Here is a 23775-nt window from a genome sequence, read left to right on the forward strand (position 1 = left end):
GCAATACAGTTATAGTAGAGGACTTTAATACCCCACTATCACTGTTGGAAAAATCCTCTAAACAAAAAATCAGCAAAGAAACATCAATCCTAAATGATTCACTAGATCAGATGGAATTAATTGACATCTTCAGAACATTTCACCCCAAAGCCACAGAATATACATTCTTCTCAAGTGCACATGGGTCATTTTCAAAGATAGACCATATATTGGGTCACAGGCAAAGTCTCTTAAATTCAAGAAAATAGAAATCATATCAAGCATCTTCTCAGATCACAATGGCATAAAACTAGAAATCAACTACAATAAAGACAATAAAAAAATCAAACACCTGGAGGCTAAATAGCATGCTATTAAACTATGACTGGGTTACCAGATAGATCAAAGAAGAAATTAAAAGCATCATTGCAACAAACGACAATGAAAACACAACAATCCAAAATCTATGGGACACAGTGAAAGCAGTCTTGAGAGGGAAGTTCATAGTTCTACAAGGCTACCACAAAAAACAAGAAACAATGGTAATAAATTACCTAACCCTACAACTCAAAGAATTAGAAAGAGAGCAACAAGAAAAGCCCTGCATAAGCAGAAGGAAGGAAATAATAAAGATCAGAGTGGAGATAAACAAAAGAAAGACCACAAAAACAATACAAAAGATCAACAAAACCAAGAGCTGGTTCTTTAAAAGGATAAACAAGATTGATGAACCTATAGCCAAGCCAGGCTCACCAAGAAGCAAAGAGAGAGGACCCAAATAAACAGAGGACAGCTTTACAGGGGAGTTCTAACAAACATTCAAAGAAGAACTAAAACCTATCCTACTCAGACTATTCCAAAAAATTCAAGAGGAAGGCACACTTCCAAGCTCTTTCCATGAAGCCAGCATTACCCTAATTCCAAAACCAGATAAAGACACCACAAAAAAAGAGGACAGGCCAATATCCTTGATGAACATAGATGCTAAAATCCTCAACAAAATTCTAGCAAATCAGATTCAGCAATACATTAGAAAGATCATACACCATGACCAAGTGGGATTTATTCCAGGGATGCAAGGATGGTACAATATCCATAAATCAATAAATGTGATACATCACATAAACAAACTGAGAAACAAAAATCATATAATCATATCAATTGATGCAGAAAAAGCATTTGACAAAATCCAACAACCTTTCTTGATAAAAACTCTCAGCAAAGGGGGAGTAGAGGGATCATACCTCAACATAATAAAAGCCATATATGACAAACCTATAGCCAACATCATACTCAATGGGCAAAAACTAAAACCATTTCCACTAAGAAAGGAACAAGACAAGGATGCCCACTTTCACCACTCCTGTTTGACATAGTACTAGAAGTACTAGCCATAGCAATCAGACAAGAAGAAGAAATAAAAGGCATCCAAATTGGAAAAGAAGAAGTAAAACTATCTTTATTTGCAGATGACATGATACTATACATAGAAAACCCCAAAGACTCCATCAAAAAACTACTAGACCTAATAAATGAATTTGGCAATGTAGCAGGATACAAAATTAATGCCCAGAAATCTATGGCCTTTTTATATACCAATAATGAACTCACAGAAAGATAAACGAAAAAAACAATCCCATTTACCATTGCACCAAAAAAATTAAGATACCTAGGAATAAACTTAACCAAGGACGTATAATACCTATTCTCGGAAAACTACAGGACATTGAAAAAAGAGATAGAGGAAGACATAAACGAATGGAATAACATCCCATGTTCATGGATTGGTAGAATCAACATCATTAAAATGTCCATACTACCTAAAGCAATCTATAGATTCAATTCAATACCTGTTAAAATACCAACAGCATATTTCAAAGATCTAGAACAAACTCTCCAAAAATTCATCTAGAATAAAAAAAGACCCCGAATAGCCACAGCTGTCCTGAGAAAGAAGAACAAAGTTGGAGGGATCACAATACCAGACATCAAACTATATTACCAAGCCACGGTTCTCAAAACTGCCTGGTACTGGCACAAGAACAGACATATAGACCAATGGAACAGAATAGAGGATCCAGAATTGACCCAAGCCATTATACTCAATTAATATTTGACAAAGGAGGCAAGAGCATACAATGGAGTCAAAACAGCCTCTTTAATAAATTGTGCTGGGAAATTTGCTCAGATACATACAAAAAAATGAAACTAGATCACCAACTCACACCGTACACAAAAACAAACTCAAAATGCCTAAAGGACTTGAATGTAAGACGGGAAACCATAAAAACCCTATAAGACTCCATAGACAGCAAAATTGCAGACATATGTCATAGCAATATCTTTACAGACACAGACCCTAGGGCAAGAGAGACTAAGGAGAAAATAAACAAATAGAACTACATCAAAATAAAAAGCTTCTTCACAGTAAAAGAAACCATCAACAAAACAACAAGAAAGCCCACTGCATGGGAGAACATATTGGCCAATGTTATCTCCGATAAGGGTTTAATCTCCAACATTTATAGGGAACTCATACAACTTAACAAAAGGAAGATAAACAATCCAATCAAAAAATGGGCAAAGGACCTAAATAGACACTATTCAAAAGAGGACATTCAGAAAGCCAAGAGACACATGAAAACATGCTCAAAGTCACTAATCATCCAAGAGATGCAAATCAAAACAACAATGAGGTACCACCTCACACCTGTCAGAATGGCTATCATCAACAAATCAACAAACGACAAATGCTGGAGAAGATGCGGAGAAAAGGGAACCCTCCTTCACTGCTGGTGGGAATGCAGACTGGTGCAGCCATTGTGGAAAACAGTATGGCGTTTTCTCAAAAATTTAAAAATGGAACTGCCATTTGACCCAGTAATACCACTTCTAGGAATATATCCCAAGAAAACAGAAACACCAATCAGAAAGGATATATGCAGCCCTATGTTCATAGCAGCACAATTTACAATCGCTAAGATTTGGAGACAGCCTAAATGTCCATTAGTAGATGAGTGGATTAGAAAACTATGGTACATCTTCATAATGGAATACTATGCTGCTATAAAAAAGAAGGAATTCTTACCATTTGCAGCAGCATGGATGTAACTAGAGAGCATTATGCTAAGTGAAATAAGCCAGGCAGTGAAAGAAAAATACCACATGATCTCACTCATTTATGGATAATAAAGAACATTATAACCTAATGAACAAAAAGATAGATACAGAGGCAGAGAAGCATCGAACAGACTGTCAAATTGCAGCGGGAAGGCTGGGCAGTGTTGGGGGGGGGGGGCGGGTAAGAGATCAATCGAAGGACTTATATGCATGCATATAGGCATGACCAATGGACACAGGACACTGGGAGGGTGGGGTGAGGGCATGTGCTGGGGGGTGGGGGAGGCCAGGGGAAGGTCAATGGGGAAGAAAGGGAGACATGTGTACTATTATATGTAGTACTTTAAACAAGAAAATAAAATTTAAAAAATATATATTGATGACTGTAGCTAGTCAAAACAGACAAAAATAAATACATCCTGATAATTTAATGTTGTCTTTACTTGAATATTTTTATATTCCTTGAACAACTGCTATGTAAGCATTTCTTTCTGCAAAGAATTCTCTCTCTCTCTGACTTTCTAGCTCCCAAATTAATTGTGCAATTGGCTAGATAACCAGCATTAATAGATATTCATTCTTGCCTGATAATTCCTTGTTTTGAGATAGAGAGTGAAATAAGATAGAGAGTTTAATGTAAAAAATAAATTTACAACAATGTATGTTTTAGTGATTTCTCCATATAAAAAAAATATGTAATTGGTACTTAAAGGTAGATGATATAGGAAAGTCTATATATGGTCTACCAGAAACCAAGGGATTTTATACGTCAGATATGAAGAGAATTTTTAGAATGCCCCAAGAAAAGTCCGAAAATCAGCTCCTCAATTATTGAGATTAGAGAGAAGTGTCATTCATTCCATTGAGGTTAGGAGGCTTAGGATAGTTTAAAAATGAAGTAGCAAAAGCACAGACATGCTATTTCAATGAAGAATTCTTTGCAGAAGAATTTCAAATATTGTTTACTTTGATGGTCAAACAGAGGATCATGTGGCAATCATGAAGGGTTCATTACATATATTACCATTCCAACCAAGAAAAAATGATAATGCAAGTATACTGAGAAAAGTGTAGGATTTTAGAGGAAATGCATAATGTTGGCAAGAAGGTTTTGAGGCCAGCAGAAGAAACTGAGAGAAAGAAAATATACTCTTCATGGACATTCAGAATATGTCAAAACCTGGCAAATTTATGGGGAAATCCATGTACAGAAATATTAAGGAGAGGACAGTAAAAAGGCAAATCATTTTAGATGAAATAAAAATGAGTCGCCAAAACCGGTTTGGCTCAGTGGATAGAGCGTCGGCCTGCGGACTGAAAGGTCCCAGGTTCGATTCCGGTCAAGGGCATGTACCTGGGTTGCGGGCACATCCCCAGTAGGAGATGTGCAGGAGGCAGCTGATCGATGTTTCTCTTTCATCGATGTTTCTAACTCTCTATCTCTCTCCCTTCCTCTCTGTAAAAAATCAATAAAATATATTTTAAAAAAAATGAGTCCAAGAAATAAAAACTACTGAATGAGATAGTCATCTCATGTTCCAATCATCTCTACTTTTCAAAGAAAGTTGCCTTGAATGAAAAACAGATTAGCCTCAGAAATGATTAGAGAACAAATATAATGTATAAAGCACAATATGACATGAACCATCCCTTTAACGAGATAGTCCTGGCCATAAGTTATAGCTATATGAAAGGATGGATGAGGAAGGTAAAGAGAAAAGACATCGACATTGAGTGTCAACTGTGTGCTGAATACCACTTAGGACACATTCACATATGTTATTATCAAGATTGACAATAAGTACAGTATAGGAGTAGCTAACAGTATTTTCATTTTACCAACAATAAAACTGAGTTTCTTTAAAACCAATAACTCGCTTGTGACCAGAGAGCCAATAGATGGTAAAGTAAAATGTGAAACGTAATTTCTTTACACTACCCAATACTGTTTAAAACACAGGTTGAACTACAATGTAAGTTCAACAGAATGGACCTTATCTCTTATTATCACTATATTTCAAACTTATAAAAAAGTGTCTAGTATATGACAGGGACTCAATAAACATATGCTGGAAAATGATGAATGAAGGTCTGATAAAACACGTTCCTATGAAAAAAACACACCTCCACAATAAAAAAAAGATAAAGAAAAATCAATTCAAGTATTCCAGAATTCAGTAAACATATTCTATACAAATACTAATATACAAAGTTCTGTGAAGGATTTGTGATAACATAAGTGAAAGACTGTTATATAAGATAATGGCTGTTATATTCCTTTGCAGAATCATAATAGACAACAGTATACTGTAATATAAAATTGATGGAATAAACATTTAAAATGGAAAGTTGTAGGAATTCAAAATTCAGAAAATAAGGAGTTAGAATTGAACTAGAGAAGGCTGAAAATGTTCTTAAATACTATGAGACAAAAATAGGACTTTATGTTAGGAAAGCTTTGGATAGCCAAGGAATGAGACATCAGGAAATTACTCTCCTCTTTGGGACACATGTAAAATCTGTAAAAGGTGAATACGAAAACACATTAAAGAAGATTCTTAAAAATCTTATAAAATTATAACACTTACAAACTTATAAAAATAAGTTTCCACTCATATTATAAACTATATAGTATATCTCTTCTACAGCTAGCACAAAAAGGCAACCCATCTACTTCCCATATGTTCAATTTTATACACTGACTGCAATTAAACAATTAAGACTTTATAACATATTAATAATATGTTTAATAAAATTGGAATAAAAACATCTTTTTTGATTCCTGAATTTTTTAAATTTATTTTCCCATCTATCTTGGAAAATAATGGTGCTTTACTCTAGGCTGCCTAACCTTTTTCAAGGAGAATTTTAAATCAGTTTGATTCATTGTTTTAAAGTTATACCAGAATTCACAGTCAAATGATTAAATTGAGGACTTGGTGAACTACAGCAAGCAACCTACAGCTTTTCCTTTTTGTTAATAACTACAGAATACAAAAAGCCTCAGGAAATATTGTGCCTTAAGTAATAATAATGAGCATGGGCTTTGGAGACACACAAGTCTAGGACCAAATTATGGTTATGTCATTTACTACCTGTATTAAAGTTCAGAAAGTTATTTGTCTTCTATGAGATTGTTTCTCCGCTTATAAAGTAGAAAAAATGTAGGTTGTTTTGAGGATTCATCAAAGTAACCAATGTATAATGCCTAACTATAAATGATGTCCAAAGTTGTGTTTCTCTTGTATTACCAGTAACTTATAATCATTAGGGATGAAATCATCTTAGATAAAAAGAAAAATAAAAACCTCGTGGACATAGACAACAGTGTGGTAACTTCTAGGGGACAATAATATGGTAACTATATGTAGTTTTAGATTGAACAAAGAAGAAAAGAAAAAGAGAAAAAAACTCATGGACACTGACAACAGTGTGGTGACTTCCCAGGAGCTGGAGGAAGGATAGGGGGATAAATGGTGATAGAAGGAAACGTGATGTGGGGTCAGGAACACATAATACAATGTACAGATGATGTGTTGTGAAATGTGCCCCTGAAACCTGTATAATTTTGATAAGCAGTGTCATCCTAATGAATTCAATAAAAGGGAGAGAGGGGAGAGAATTCACTATTTTCCAATCTAGTGAATGCTTATTACTATCATGTTAATTACTTAATCGCATTTAAAATAATTTAACATTTCCTTAAATATATAATGCATTCTTGATTTTTTATCATTGTTTATTTAGCAGTATTTTAAAATGCATATGGTACTTATTAAATGTTAATAATTGGATAAGCAATAAATTTGTCATTTGTTTTTTATCTTTTAGTGAGAAGCACAGATTAAAAAAGTCATGAGGTTTGGGATAAAAGGACCTAGATTTGAATTCTAGCTCAGCCACTACTTGTTCTACCCAGGGCAGATTACCTTACCTTTCCAAGCCTGTGTTTATTTGACTATAAAACCAGAAAAGTTTTGCATGCTATTGTGATGGTATGTAATATATAGTAAGTACTCAATGAAATTTGAATATGAATCATGATGTTCAGAGTTGTAACATGATTATGAACTTAAATCATTCTGCTGTGCACTTAGCAAATATGCAGAATTAAAAGAAGCATTCATATTTTCTGAGCTTCTACTGAGTTTATTGCCTGTGGATAAAATGGCAATATAGATAGAAAATTCTGGCCCATACAGTCTGCTTCTGAACCCTATTGTCTTCAGCATAACATAGAGATGTCATAAGGGTCATAAAAGCATAGTTAATCCTGAATAATTATTTGCTGCCCCATCTACAATTCACAGTTGACTATTGTTTTTTAATCTAGGTGTTGATGGTAGTTGATATCTCATTGTTTCAATTTGCATCTCTTGGATGATTAGTGACTTTGAGCATCTTTTCATACGACTATTGGCCATATGTATCTCCTCTTTGGAGAAGTGTCTATTCAGACCCTTAGCCTATTTTTTAATTGGATTGTTTGTTTGTTTTTGATGTTGAGTTTTATAAGTTCTTTATAAATTTTGGATATCAACGCCTTATCAGATGTATTATTGGCAAAAATGTTCTCCCATTCAGTGGGTTGTTTTTTTCATTTTGCTCATGGTTTCCATTGCTGTGCAAAAACATTTTAGTTTGATGTAGTCCCATTTGTTTACTTTTCTTTTGTTTCCCTTGCCTGAGGAGATATATCAGAAAAAAATGCTGCTACAAGAAATGTTTGAGATTTTACCGCCTATGTTTTTTTTCCCAGGATTTTTATAGTTTCCAGTCTAACACAGGTTCTTTAATCTATTTTGTTTATTCTTGTATATGGTGTAAGAAGGTGGTCCAATTTTGTTTTTTTGTACATATCTGTCCAATTTTCCCAGCACCATTTATTGAATAAACCATCTTTACCCCGTTTTATATTTGTGTCTCCTTTGTCAAATATGAATCAACTATACAGACATAAGTTTGTTTCTGTGCCATTAATCTATATGTCTGTTTTTATACCTATACCATGATGTTTTGACCAGCTCACAACTGTCAAAATGGCTATCATCAATAAATAAAATAACAAATGTTGGCAAAGATGTGGAGAAAAGGGAACCCTCCTGCATTGTTGGTTGGAATGTAGATTGACCCAGCCACTGTGGAAAATAGTGTGGAGTTGCCTCATGAGATTAAAAATTGAACTGTCTTATGACAAAGCCATTCTATTTCTGGGAATATATCCAAAGAATCCTGAAACATTAATTTGAAAGAATATATGCATCAATATATTAACTGCAGTGTTATTTACAATACCCAACATTTGGAAGCATCCCAGGTGTCCATCAGTAGATGAGTGGATAAAAAGCGCTGGTACACTTACACAATGGACTACTACTCGGCCATAAAAAGGAAGGAAATCTTACCCTTTGCAACAGCAATGGATAGACCTGGAGAGCATTATGTTAAGTGAAATAAGCCAGTCAGAGAAAGATAAGTACCATATGATTTTACTCATAGGTGGAATCTAAGGAACAAAATAAACTAACAAAATATAAACAAACTCATAGATAGAGAACAGAATAATGGCTATCAGAAGGGAGGTGGGTTGTGGGCTGAGTGAAAAAGGTGAAGGGACTAAGAAAAAAATAAAAATAAAACACTAATAGCTCATAGATGCAGACAACAGTATAGTGATTACTAGAGAGAAAGGGTAAAGGAGGGATAAATAGTGATGGAAGGAGACTTGACTTTGGGTGGTGAACACACAATACAGTATACAGATGACATATATATAATTATATACCTGAAACCTATATAATTTCATTAATCAATGTCACCCCAATAAATTCAATACTTTAAAAAAATGGTATCGCTTTTATAGGAACTATTCCAATGTTGTCATCAGTTGTCACCTCTCCCATTCTAAACCCTGTCACAAATATTAATCTTCACCTTCTAACTCTTTCACTGCCATCATATTGTACTTTCTTCTGTCTCTTCTCATTTCTTCTTCAGTCCTCATACTCCCTATAACCATCCAGTTACAGTAATGCTTTACCTCTGGTAAGTTAATTAAATCAGCATCAATCTATTCAGCATAAAATTTATGGTTCTTGTGCTATTGAGTGGTCTTGGTCTGCACCCTAATAATTAAAACCTCTTTTGCTGTGTTTTGACTTTCCAATTGGGAGTAATTTCATTTGCTACTGGGTTAACAATAATAAATACAAGTTGTCCATTAAATAGACTCTTTGAAATATAAAATGTCAAGAGTTTAGCTGAATTACTCCATACTATTGTTTCCTTAGCATTCATTTTGTGTGGCCGAAAGGCCAGCAGGAACCTTGAACTAGCATCAGTCCTTCCTTCAGTTCATACCCTAGATAATCACCTGAAAAATCATAGTAAATTGAAGTGCCTGATATCACTTTCCTTGAAATTAGCCTCCCAGTCTCTCCTCTTGTGCCTTCCCTTTCTTCTCACCTCTCCCTCTCCCTCTCCCTCTCCCTCTCCCTCTCCCTCCCCCTCCCCCTCCCCCTCCCTCTCTCTTTATGGTTTGAATTGACCTATTCCATTTTCATCAGCAAGCACTCCTCCTAGGACCTTAATAAAGGCATATGTCCCAGGTCCTGCCACTTCCTCTGCCTGCATCTGGCCTTGAACTCCTCATGTGACCCTTGGAGGCATGCCATGTGTGTCCTACCGAATTTGTGAGTAATGAACTTCTCTATTTCAATTTTTCTTGTATTCTTTTGAATCAGGGCTCACCATCTGATACCCCAGGAAACTACTTATCAAATGTATTTTAACAAAATCACTATATATATATATATATATATATATATATATATATATATATTCAACAAATAAGTATAATGATTTCACATATAATTGGCACAGTGATATGTGGAAAAATATACCATGTCAGTAATCAAATTTCAGATTGATATCAGGAAAATAAAAGAAGCACAAAATCATTAGCTAATATAAATTGAGTTCCTGGGTTAGCATTTTACAAGCATTTCTCACATCATCTATGTCATTTTGCTAGGGAGGTACTGAGTGAGGATGAGGCATTTGTTCATGTCGCATAGCCAGTAAGCAGAGAAATAAAAACTCAAACTCCCATCACCCCTATTGTGGATACCTCAAAGCATGATGGGTTTTTCAATGCAACTATACAATTATAATAAATGCTAAACTCTGTGCATAAGCAAAAGTAATTCCTTATATCTATTTCACATTAATGACATATGAGCAAAACATTGATTAATGGCATATTCTCAGGAAGAGAAGTGAGCAATTATTCAAAGATTTATGCATACATAAATTTATAAAACATTGGTCCCTGATCCCATTGGAGGCCAAGGTATAGAGCTACTATCTATCTTTTATAATAAACATAAACGGACCAGCAACTTTGGAGGCAGACATATACCTGAGTGTAAAATATGATGTAGGTCTAACATTATTCCAATTATAAAATGAATTATTTGAACTGAAATTCATTTCTTTTATTATAATTATTCCATATAGTAAAATTTGTGGGCTTAATTTTTTGTCATCACAGTGAGGTGATTTTGTTAAAAATCACTCATATAGCATAACATACTTACATCTCTTCCTTCCTCCTTCTTTCCCTTCCTACCCCTTCCTTCAATTCCTACTCAGCATTCAGGTTTTGAGCACTAATAATATGTCAAGCAATATGTTAAACAGTAGAAATGCCATTTTCTATTCAGCTTATCAATTACCTAGACATTAATTTGAAAATGGGTTACTCACAAATAAAATATATCTAAGTATGTTCTCCTGTAAGAGATATTATATCTATAAGATTAGGAAAACTTTATGACCCCTTTGATTTATTCACTTAATATCCCAATACAATGGTATGTAATGTTACTGGAGAGAATATATAGGCAATACTCTCTTGCCTTCTGATTACAGCTCTTACGTTCACAATATCTCCTAAATCCTGTTAATATCTCTAAATTTAATTTAGTTCCATGAGAGGAAAGGAGTTTCTGGAGACAACAGAACACATTTTTTTCCCATGGCCTTTTAGATCAGCCAAACCTTTCAATACTTTATGGCAGGAGCTATAGCTTTAAAGAAATCTTATTTTGTAGCATGAGCATGGGCACTAACCTGTGTCTAAATGACTTAGTGAAATACAGTAAAGAATAATTTAGTTCTGGATTGAAAAGGGTTATAAACATCTCTCTTAAATTGAACAAATTACCAGCTATCCAGAAAGTATAATATATTGGCTTCTGTTCAAAAGAGCAACACTTAATGTTGGCAGCACGGCCAAAGTCTTGCTTTCTTATATTCCCCTTTTCCTAGAGAAAGTGATTAAAAGACCAGTTCCCATGCCAGCTGGATGCTTCAGAGCAGCAAAGGTCCTCTCTCAAGATTCAGAACTTGATATGGCTTAGAAACCACTATGCTAATAGATAACCTCCCCACCGTTATAAATCAAAGCCATATGACCACATTAAAATTCTATCAGCTGTAGCAACACCCTGTGGTTTATAAAGTACTGTTGCCCTAACTCTGGAAGACATTTGGAATGATACAAAAGTTCTGCCCTGGTTTGGGGTGTGTAGCTACTTTTCACAATTGAAAGCTTTTCATCCATAGCAAATGGCCAATTCTCTCTACCTCTTTACTTTTACTGATTTTATTTAATTGAAACCTTAAGAGAAAGGAAGAGGAGGCTCCAGGCATTGAGGTAGAAACAGAAAAAATGTTTTGCTGTTTTGAACTGTCCTTGTTAACTGCTGATTATAATTGCAAATAGCAGAAACCTTCCTATATAATTTAAAAGCTTGGGTCTTCTTAAAATTATAATAACATCTCAAAAATCTTCCAATAAGTATCCCATTGCATTTCAAACTTTTTCTTCTGAAACCCTCAGTGAGACAGACACATCTAAAATCTTGACACAACACTCACAAAACACACACACCATAAAAGCTTAATCGAACAATACTGAACTTACCTTTATTATATATAATGCCTTTTACTCTTACGAAATACATTTTATTTTAAAAAATACTTTTAGGATACTTTTTCTTCAAGGCACACTGTAGTTTGTATCCTAGTTTAAAGACACTGATTGATTCCAATGTGTCTTATCCCTAAATTAGAACTTTTGCAGGGATTACTTAAGGCAGAGGCTCTTCATATAGAGATTCAATAAAAAGTGCTTAATCACTATAAGCATGCAGATCCAACACAGTCTGAGAGATATTACAGTTATTAAAATCTGAAACAATTAATGAACTAAAAAACAAATACATTTATTCTTTCATTTCTCCTTCATTGGAGTCATTAATTAAAAATAGTGATGTCAGCCTGATCTATGCAGTTATCTGCTCAGGCCCTAGGGATAGATGAACAACAGTTGTAGCACTTACAAACCCAGGTGTTTTGTCAAACAACATTAATACAGCTAAGAACAGAAAGTACATTTTTTAAAAGAATCAAAAATAGTACTATTATTAAATACATTTAACCACATTTTAAATATGGTGAACTAATTAAAATCCAATTTGATAATGATTATAACCATGTAGAAAAATGTTCAATGTTACTCTCTAGTAGTATGGGAAGTTCTTTTTTGTGTTGATGAATTTGAAACACATAAAACACCTAATCAAAGAGCATGTTACCCAATTTTAATTTAAAATTTCCTTTCCAAAAGCCAAAAGGCAGGTAATGTTATACTGCTCAGGTAAAATAGAACAGTAGACATAATTTTCTCTTATACCTATAAAGCATCAATGATAATCTATAGTGAATCAGCAAAACTTTGAGAAAGATGGAATGATAGAGATCAGTTAGCAACTGCCCTCCCAATTCAGAAATCCTTTCTTGAGCATCTTTGAGATGTTCAAGATACATTAATTAACGATGGCTTCAATTAAGATCTTTCCTGTGAAAGTGTGGAAAAAGGTACCAAATAGTAGGGCTTGTTTATATTGGAGCCAGGCACCTAAACAAATATCTTTCAGAAAGTATTTTGAAGAAGCTAGGGGAAAAGTCACCACATCATCTAATAGTCAGTTAAGAGGGAGAGTAAATTAAAACAAAACAAACAAAAAAACAAACAGAAAAACCACAATATCCACTAATGAAGATCCCCTTAGCTATTCTATATAAGTTATGTGATGTCCATAATATCTTAATTTATGCTAATTTGAACAGGATATGGTAGAAAAGTGATTTGATTTCTATTTAGAAGATTCAAATGACTTGAGAGACTAATTTCTACAGTAGTCAAATACTTCAGTACTTGAAACATGGGCATTGTTTTGGTCATACACTTCATAAGAAACTGAAAACTCCTTGGGTATGAAGCTACATAAAAGAAAGGCCTTTAATTCCCATTGATTTAAATAGGCAAAACTGTAAGAATTATCTCAGCATTTTGATCACATAGCCACAAGCAGAGTTTAGCCCTGGTTCTCTTTTGCTCAGTCAAAAAAAAAAAAGATATAGTATTATTGAATCTTGCTAATATATACCCATCAGCTTCTTTATTTTTCCCTCCCATAGCAACATTACATATTTTTTTCACTAAACTTATTGATTCAATTGTAAATTTAATTAAATATTTACACATTTGTTTTATTCTCATTATAATCTGGGTATGGGAAAAAACAAACAAACAACTATCCATCTTTCTTGTGTGTAATATCCCCCAATGTTGCTATCCAATGCTAGCAAGCAACATTATGGTGCCATGGGTGAAGTAGTAATTTAATCAAATATAATTAAAATCACTGAAACCATTACTTTTCACTTTGTATTAATAAGGACTCTACCAGAAAAACCTAACACATTCTGGATATTTAAAACAGAGGGAATTTAATGGAGGGAGCTGATTACAAAGGGATGGAAAAGCTGAGAAGCCAAACCCAGCAGTTAGAACAGCAGGAAACCATTACTGCTCCTAGCATGAAAGAACAAATGGATGAGGCATAAACAGAAGCCCAAGAGCCAGCTATGAGGTGGAAGATGGAACAAAGAGGTTCCAGTGGGAGATGGAGACATTGCTGGACATTGCCCAAAGCGATGAAGAGGGGGAGAAACAAACACTCTGGCCTCTCACTCATTATGTCCTCCATTCTCCCAAACTGCCTATTCTTGGCCAACTGCAGCTTGAAGACATGGCAGACTGAGAAATATGGCTGAGGAATTAGCTCCACCATCTACCTCCAACAGCCCAGAGCAGCAGAAGGCTGAAGGTTGGATCTGGTCAATTGGGCCCAGAACTGTCACATGGAGGATGTGAACATTTCTTGAAATGCTTCAGAAGTCAGGAAATACAGAATTAATTTATTTCATGGAGCAGTTTAATTACAAAGCCAATCTATTTAAAATAAGTACTTTATTAACATGTTTGTGTTCCAAGAGTTCTTTAGCTGCATGGGCTTACCAATTCTTCAGGATGAAAAGATTGTGGGGAAAAAAAATTCTTTATAAATGTTAAAAATACTATCGTTCTTAAGTATAATAAATGATTGCATATTGATATACCAAGTATTAATTAATGCTAATAGGACAGCTCAGAAAAATCACAACAGGTAATATTGTAGCAATTCATTCCATATTCTGAAACACAGTTTTCCAATTGACTCAGTATGGCAATTTATCACCCCTTCTTTTTTTTAAAAAAAAAAAGGAAAAAAATCAGAATTTTAAATATACTTGTTCAATGGCACTATTTAATAAGCATATAGGTTTTTAAATAATGCCTTAATGTTTCAAAGTTGAAATATCTATATACTTGAAAATGTACCTGGAATGTGTAGGGATGACTCAAGAGATAATATGAGACTTTTCAATGATATTCTGAAAGTACAGCATAATTGATTTCTATTGCTATTGGTAATTCTCCATTCTCACATGTAAATCATTTACTTTCTTGCATCCAAATAAAATGAATTAACTTAATCAAAGGCAAATGTATAGGACAAATAAGCTGAGAAGTAACAAATACTTGTCATATCCAGTTATAAGTCCACTTATAAAAGTTTTGTGTCTTCCAACGGATGTACCTTCTGTGGAAATGTGCTTTATGTTTTTGCTTTAAGCAAAAGTTTTCTTCCTTTTACAATATCATATTAGGATCTCATATAAGTTCCATTTCAATCAACTACATTAACAGACGTGTGTTCAACTTTGCTCATGTAAAATATGTCACATTTAAGAAAAGACTCTCCTTTCCTTTGGTTAAAACATGACAAGCACAGAAGAGAATATTTTGAATTCATATCAGGAAGGTGACGTAAAATGTGCAAAATTCATACAGAAGAGTTGAAGTAGAAACATATTGAAATAATTTCCTTAAAATGACATGTGTTTTTAAAAATGTTCAGACACTGGCAGGATGTAAATGAAGATGTTCCTTGTATTGTTTCCAAAGAATATTAAACATCTTGGACATTTTAACATAACTGTGTTTGTTAATAAGGTAAGAATAAAATAATTTAGTCACATTAAGACAACTGTAAAACTATATTTAAAAAGTCATCCGAAATTTATGTACTGATACAGAGCTGAGTTTACGTTCTCCTTGATTTTCCACATGTAGAAATACCAGATCCTGAAGTGTGATCAGTGTGGTTCTTTCATCCCCTGACCTTTGCTATGTGGCCCCATGAAAACATTAACTCAAATCTTCTACGTACTGCAAAATGCAATATGAAGACTGGAGAAAAAGTTAATTTCTCCATATGCAGTTTAACAAGTTTTGTTAAGTATAAAACACTAATACATATAAATGTAGTTGCAATCAAAGTCACTTTTTAAGAAATTAATGAATGTTTAGTTTGTGCTTGTAACTAATTACAATGTACTCTAGACATCCCTGCATTCATCTGAATCCAAAGTTTAAGTAAGAGATACCAAATGTTACTTTATTGAGTAGGTGCATCATTAAATACTTTATGTAGGTCCAAAGAGCTCAACTGAATCCTTCAGAGATTTATCAGTGCATAACATCATTAGAAGAAATGGACATTTTGACATTTAATGTATTGTTTTACTAACTTTAAAAGCCAAAGTTAAAGTGATAATGCTTAAATTAGTAAATGAAATTTCATAATAAGTCCTCTATTTAGGCTAAACAGAGAAGATGGTTTACAAATTATAGATATGGGTAGTGGACCAGAGAATGTATTTCCCTTTTACATTATAACATGAGTTAAGGAAAGTTTTGTTTTTCTTGATTCTTTTCTCTAAAACAGATATTGTGGCATTTTGGAGATAAAAATGTAACATCCGACCTTTAAACTTCTGTTTCATTAATGTAACCACAAGCAACAGAGTCACTGACTGACATGTTTGCACTTTCAGGCCTTTGGCTCTTAAAGTTATTTGATAACTGTTATGCCACTATTTGCTTTTTATTGGAGACACCTTGAGGAATGTGTTAGATGAAAAATGAAGTATATTGTGTAAAACTTAATAAATGATATAATGTAATTCAGTAAAATATTCTCTTGAGCATTAGATTTCTGTACCTTAATTGGGGGCTGGAGACTATAGTTGAGGGTAAATTTTGTTTATTTTGTTTTGTTTTCTAATGAGTTACAGAATAACATCAAACACAATTCTAAATATCCAAAGCAAAAACATACTATATAACTCTGTAACATTACTTTTGATGAAAAATATGTCACCTGACTTAAACTCAATTAGTCTTTTAAGTTCTGTCTATACTGGTCTATGAACAGAGTCAATATCAGTTGCAGGAGAGGAGTAAAGAAAAATAACTGAGAATTTCTTGTAAATATATATGTAAAAACAGTTAAAAATCCATGGATGATGTAAAAAAATAAAATAAAAATGTGATGCTCCCTAGAGAATTCTAGAATTACTATAAGCAAATTACTTTGGATAAAAAGTAATGCAGCTCAGATTTCTATTGCATATGACAAAAAAAAGGATTGTTCTTATTTTTTTAAAAAACACACTGTAATTAGTTAGAAATATCATTTAGAAAAGACAGAGATTCTAGTCTGTTTAAACATGTTAAAAGTCAAAAGTTCCCTGAAATAGGATATTACAAAGTCAGGACACAGAAAAAAAAAACAGGAGGGGGTGAGGTACAGTGCATACAAGTAAACAAGGACTGCACCACACCAACAGCACTGGGAAGATACCTTTCCCACTAGTTAGAGAAGCTTTAGTATTGAAGCAATGAGCAAACTAGCCATAGGTCTCCTAGAAGCAAACCGTGGGTTCAGCTATTTTAATTAGCCATAGTATTTACTAGATTATCCATTAGAAGCAAAATGCCAACGTATATCCTCAAAAGACAAGCAGTCTAGCAAATTCTTTAGCTTGAAAATATTAATGCTCATTACAAATAAGCAATATGCTTCTACAAACATATAAATTATAACTCCCATTATATATGTTTGCAGCCTCTGAAAATAGTGTGTCATCCTTACCACTATTGTTCAAACTTCTAAAACAAACTTAATATAAAGAACATAAATATGGGCTTAATTTATATCCTCGATGTGACAAAGAGTTCATTGCTTTTACCAACAATGAAGAGGTATTTTACTAGGTTATTAAAAAATTATGCATTACTTTTGTATATGCCCAGTGGCATTCTGTGTTTACAGCAAAGATAAGAAGATATATTATGAAAGCACATTACTAGTTTATATTAGATACTATAATAGTATTCCACACAAATTTGGACTCATAAGCATGTTTCAGAAGCTGTAAGTTATATACCACACCCATATCCCAGATCATTAAATTTAAAATATGTTACATGATCCAAACAGAAACATCCCACTCTTTCACTTAGCCATGCCATGTATACTTATTTTGTGCAATCCACTCTTAGAAGCCAACTACCACCCAGTGGAGAGAAAGAAGATCTTCCAGGCAGATCTGAGGTGTACATCAGGTGGGGGTATGAGGGGGGGAAGGGAGGGCGATGGGAAAAGAAGGAATAGGGGCGTTTAGCCTTGTTTAGATCTAAGTACTGCTGATCATCCATTTATATTTTCACAAGAGAGAAAAGGTATCCAGAAGCTCACTCCACAGTGTTGCTCAGCGGTAGCATCAGGCTATGAATGTTCATTAATGACAAAACATTTCAATGCTCAAGCTTAGGGGAAAAGGGGGGAGAAGGGAGAGTGAGAAAATGAAGTAAAACTGAAAATTGAAGAAGGGAGGGAATAGAGAAGAAAGAGGGAATAGAGAAAATGAGACAAGAGAGAGAAAGAGAGAGAGAGAGAGAGGTTGTACACATGTGTGAGTGACAGCATGTGGAACAGTAGAGAAGTGTGTGCCTTTTGAACAGTAAAAGAGAATCTGAATGTGAAAGTGGTTGTTAGACCATGGAAGAGCCGATGTGTGTGGGGATGTGAAGTAGAGAGATGTGAAGGAGTGTGTTTAAGAAAAAGAGATTTGCCAGGGTGGAAAAAAAATAGTACTGGAGGGTGTTAGAAGGAAGATGCATGTGTATGTGGCAGCGATAGGGAAAGAGATGGGAAGTGGGACTGACAAGATCACAGAATAGGAACATTAAGGAGGAACAGAAACAGGGAGTGGGGTGGGGTGAAGCGTGGAGGAAAGGAGGTTAAATTAGAGAATGCAGAATTAGAATGGAGGTGATAAAAAAGAGAAAATTGAGGATAAAATCGGAATAGAAGGAAAGAATGGAGAGAAAATAGAAAAGGGAAGGAAAGAGGCAATGGATGGGGGGAGAGTAAGAAGAGGGTGGGGGAATGAAAAAAAGAAAGAGAAGGGAGAAAAGGGGGAAAACGGTAAAAGCAGTGAAAGCTGAAGAGGGAGAAATTGAGCCAACGTGTCCAACTGAGAGGGAAAATAAATGGGAGCTGGGAGCAAGCAGTTGGAAAAAGTCTCTTAGACTAGAGCCAAACAGCAACAAACCTGATAAACTTGTCAGACTCTCCCAGAGTACCCAATGCCAGTAAAACAGAGACCTCGTGAATGGAGTTTCAAAGTACCACCTGCCCCTCCTAACCCGCACGCTCCACTCATCCCGGGGCTACTTGGCGTCCGGGCAAAGTGCGTTAGCATCACGAGCCCAGCTCACTACCTGCCCCAGCGGAAAGGGACCAGGCAGGGCTGGGGCAGAATTAGCACCTGGGTGTCTTGAGATGTGGTCTTTTGATAAGGATCCCCATCAGCGTTATTACTCGGTTAAAAAAAAAAAAGGCAAAAAATAAATAAAAACAAAAAGGTGGAAAGAGAGAGAGAAGGATAGACTGAGACAAGTACGAAAAGCACGCCGATCTTCCTACCTAAGCACCGCCGTGTCCCCTTTTCTGACCATCATGTTGTCCACGGCCGCCCAGGGAAAGTCCACACTCTGTCCAGCCGGGAGGCAGGAGGGCAGGAGGCAGCACAGGCTGAGGAGCACCGCCGCCAGCCACTGGTTCGAGCAACAAGCACCCTGCACCAACAGCATCATGTCCATCCCTGCTAGGGCTGCTCACTCTCCAGAAGCTTTCAGCTCGCGCTCCCCCACCCCCTGGTGCTGGCGTCTTCCCGGGAACCAGGCGGCGCGCCACAGGATTTTTTTTTCTTTTTTTTTTTTTGTGGATGGGTGGGTTTCTTTTCTTTCTTTCTTTCCCCTCTCTAGTTGTTGGGTGTTGTTTCTCTCTCTCTTTTTTGCCTCCCCGCCTTTTCCTCTTCGCTGTCCCTCCCTCCCTCCCCTCCCACCCCCTGGCACCACACTACACCTCCTCTCGGTTGCTTTTGGCCGAGTCCGGAGCGTGTCTGATTCTCCGGCGGCTCGCACACCATCTAGCGAGGAGGCGAGCGCGCGGCGAGTGAGGGAGGAGGCGCGCGAAGCGGAGGCTGGGCGAGCGGCGGCGGCTGCAATCGCCGCAGCAGCAGCAGCAGCAGCAGAAGCAGCGCGGGGCGCAGCGGCCGCCGGCGGCCCCCGGCTCGCGCGCGTTGCCAAGCGGCCGTTTCCTTAGCAACCCCGCCCGGGGATTGGGGGATGCAACAGGGAGGGGGGGAATGAATGGAGGAAAAAAAGGAAGAAAATGAAAATATCTATCAGGAGGAGGTATATCACAATTACGCAGACTGCGGGGGAAAGAGAGATGCCTCCTAGACAGAAGGCTTCCCTTCCTGGCAGATGCCCTGCTTTTGCTAGAAAAGTCTCCGTGTCGGGCCGAGGAGGAGCGAGCAGAGGAGCGCTTGGCTTTCCCTCTCCCGTGCGTTTCACCTTTGGAGGCACCGTAACTTTCAAGTCCTCCAAGTTGTGGCCGGCGCCATCATGACGCCTGGGACTGAGAGGATTTGTTGTTTCTTTTTTATTTGTTTCCATTCTCGCCTGGGCGGCTGTGCTACAGTTAACAAGCAGCCAACTAGTTCACTCTTTACCTCTTTTCGGAAATAGGTAGGGACAGTGGGTGGGGCTGCTTTTTGAGGGGACGCGCGGGAGGTGCATGCAAGGCTTTGCAGTGGAGCAGCTGGAGTGTCTATAGGGTCAGTCAATACGGTTTGGAGGACGCCTCCCTCCCCCGTGTGTGTTGACACTAAAGTGTGTTTGTGTTTGTGTTTGTGTGTGCGTGTGTGTGTGCGTGTGCGTGTGCGTGTGTGTGTGTTGAAAGTGTGAGAGTGTGCATGTATGTGAGTGTATGCCATGCGCGTGCTCGTGTGCGCGCGCGAATCGTGCACGCCGGGCCAGTGCGCGCTCGGCACGCAGGCGCACTGAGAGGGGCCGGGAGGGTAGTGCGGGGATGCGGAGTGGGGAAGAGACTACAATCTAGTATTTTAATTGTGTAGAGCCAGGCCGTCCTGTTATGTAAGAGGCAGTTTAGCCCGTTGGAGATGATCAGCGCATCTGTATCCAGGCAAGGCAGGGTTATCGGGTTTAACGAGTCACAGGATTGCATTTTTTAACAGCCTCCAGGCCAGGATGGACGGGCTTCCTGCTCAGTGGCGCAGAACCGCTCCCCCGCCTCCCCCGCCGCAGCCCCTTAGCCGCTCGCCCCGCGGCTGCGAGCCTCTGTCCTGGCCCACGGCAGAGTGGGGTGCTGGGCATGGGGCCGCCCCCTTCATTTTCTACTTCTTCCCTTCTTGAATGCATGTCCAGTTTTAAGAACCTTTAGCTATTCCGGGTTGTTTGCAGATCAATGAGAGAGAGAGAGAGCCGAGGCTGGAGTCAATAGCAGTTACGCCAATCAGCCAATCAATCTGGTTCAGATTGAGGAGTTTGGAAAGCAAAGCGGGGAAGTGAAGGGGAGACACAAGTAGAGTAATTAAAAAACACGCTCAGCACCCCCTTCCTTCTTCCCTTCCTCCACCCCTAGCCTCCTTAAGCAGCCTTTAAAGATGTTCTTCGCCTGATCCCAGTTCTTCTTGGAAGAGATAAATAAAACCTCGCACGACCCTAACTCGTTTTCCATAATGCTAGCAGGGTCCTTTGGCAAGGCGCACAGAAGCAATAATCTCTGCAGGGGTCAGCATCCGGCTGCCTCCCCAGACTGAGCTCTTTACGAGGCGGGCAGGGAGTCGTTTTGCTTGGCGGTAGCCGCGCTCAGAGTGATTTTTATCGCGGTGCACGAGGAACTGTGCAGAAAGGGAAGGGTTCCATCACCTGTGACCACTACACTGGCTGATGGAAGAGCCCCTAACCAGCATCACCTCCCCGCTGAACCGACACTCCAAGGCTTGGCAATTAACCAAAACGTTTGCAGCAGGAGTTACTGATGTTATTGGTATTCAAGCCTAACTCTCAAACCCAGCTCAGAAATTGAGAGCGCAATGGTATTCAACCGCATTTTGAAACATCAATAAAATGTTAGTCATTTGCGGGTGAATGGAAACATTCTCCTTACAGTCTTTTACGCTAGGGAAATAATTGTCAAATGAGAGACTCCTGCTAATATTGATGCCAAATAGCTAGATCACACTGTCATCGTGTTAACTGCAATTTTTTTTTCTTCCTCGCGTGGTACACTGATGGATAAAGCTTAAAATTATCTAGGGCAAACGGGGGATTAGAAAAATCGACATGTCATGTCCATGGGCAAAATTATGCAGCGTTATTTAGAATTCTCTCTAGAAATAATTGAGATTCATTTGAAGAGAAGCAGAAGACACAGCTTCCGGCATTCTGACTCAGTTTAGCTCTATTTTATGCAGGAGTAGGGTGCCAGCGTTTTCTAGTACAAGCTATGAAAAGCATCCTTTTGTAACTGCTGTTTCCCAGAGATCTGACATCTTCTGGGAGGAAGGAGGAGGGCGCTGGGATTTCTGTGACCAGGGATGGAGCTATGCAGCGGTTTTAATATGTACAACAACCCTTCAGGCTTGTAAAAGGAAACTAGAACCACTTCTATTTTAAAGGCAAAGAGTTTATTTTGTTTACTTCTAGTTTTTTTTTAAATCACCTCCATTCACTGATCACAAAGCACTTAACTCTCACAAAACCCACAGGGAAGCAATAACTAAACCTAGTTTATAGATAGATATGTGGGCTAGTGGAGAGATTATTGACATATATGTGGGGCTGTAACTACAGTACTTTTGCTGTTCTAGGGAGGAAAATGATTTTTAAAACTTCTAGGAGTTTCTTCTCGCCTCCCAACCTTTCTAAGGGAATATATTTGAGAGGATTTTACAGGGTTTTGAGATCCTCGATTTCTTCCCAGCATAGACTAAAATCCTGGCAATCTTGGCTCGTTCTGAGAAAAATAAAATAAAAACAAGAATACGAAAGAAAGGAAACCTCCCTGCTTAGTTAGCACATAGGTCCTTAGTATAATTTGTTTTTAAGTATCAAGAATAGGTAACAGCATTGTTTGGACTTTGTAGTGGGTGCAATAGAATGGTCCCTTGATCACAGTTTTTAGGAACTGACATTGGAATGAATTACTACTTCCTTTGAGTCATGTACCTTTACTTTGTTTTCAAAGCTCGACTTCTAATATTTGAAGAAATGTGATAACCAGTATGGAGTGAGTTTGGAAGGAGAAAGGTGGAGCCTGAGTGTGATTAGTGACTATGACATCATGTAGCTTGGTTTATACCCTTGTTTTTCATGCCCTGTGACTTCAGTGTTGTTGAAAAGATAAAGTTATAAGGAACCTTCTTAAACTTCCTTAGTTTAATTAGCTTGATTTTTATTCCACAATGCAAGTGAAATTATTATTAGGGAAAAAATTTAGACTATAAGTTCACATTTGTTTTCTGATACTGAATGAGTAAACCCAGGAACATTTTTCATGCTATTACCGTCTAGGCATGAGAAATTTTAGGCAAACAGGTCTCAGGATCTAGTGGAAAGAACTAATGAGATACCTTTGTAATTCCTGAGAAAGAGTCAGACAGGAGGCTCTTATAAACAGGACATATGGATAATAACTCTTTAACTCGGGCCATAATTGATTTTCTATTTAATTAAGCTAGTTTAAGCTTGGAGCACCTTATCAAATTAAACTGACCTACAGTGATGATTTGCAGGTCACTGTCAGAACTAAGATGTTCAGGGAATTTGTCGGAGGTGGGAAAGTCTTCCTTTATAGAAAGGTTTCTCAACCCAGGCACTTTAGGTATTTGGGGCAGGTAATTGTGGTCAGTACTGCCTTGTACATTGGAAAATGTTTAGCAGCTTCCCAGGCCTCTACGCACTAGATGGCAATAGCACCAGTAGATGGCAATAGTTGT

At 37.1% G+C, this 23775-nt stretch overlaps 1 protein-coding gene across 2 annotated transcripts in view; it reads right to left on the reverse strand.

The window, feature by feature from the left end:
* The window catches only part of NEGR1 (neuronal growth regulator 1), an 840835-nt gene extending 821267 nt beyond the window's left edge, over window positions 1-19568 (reverse strand). Inside the window, exon 1 of one of the 2 annotated variants that reach the window (XM_006098886.3) lies at window positions 19392-19568. In XM_006098886.3, the coding sequence (XP_006098948.1) occupies window positions 19392-19567 (176 nt within the window). In that variant the 5' untranslated portion in view covers window position 19568. The remainder of the gene's footprint in view (window positions 1-19391) is intronic. The other variant, XM_023762561.1, reaches the window with a different exon arrangement.
* Between the last annotated feature and the right edge of the window lie 4207 nt (window positions 19569-23775).

Source organism: Myotis lucifugus, unplaced genomic scaffold (assembly GCF_000147115.1).
Source record: "Myotis lucifugus unplaced genomic scaffold, Myoluc2.0 scaffold_251, whole genome shotgun sequence".
NCBI lineage: Eukaryota > Metazoa > Chordata > Mammalia > Chiroptera > Vespertilionidae > Myotis > Myotis lucifugus.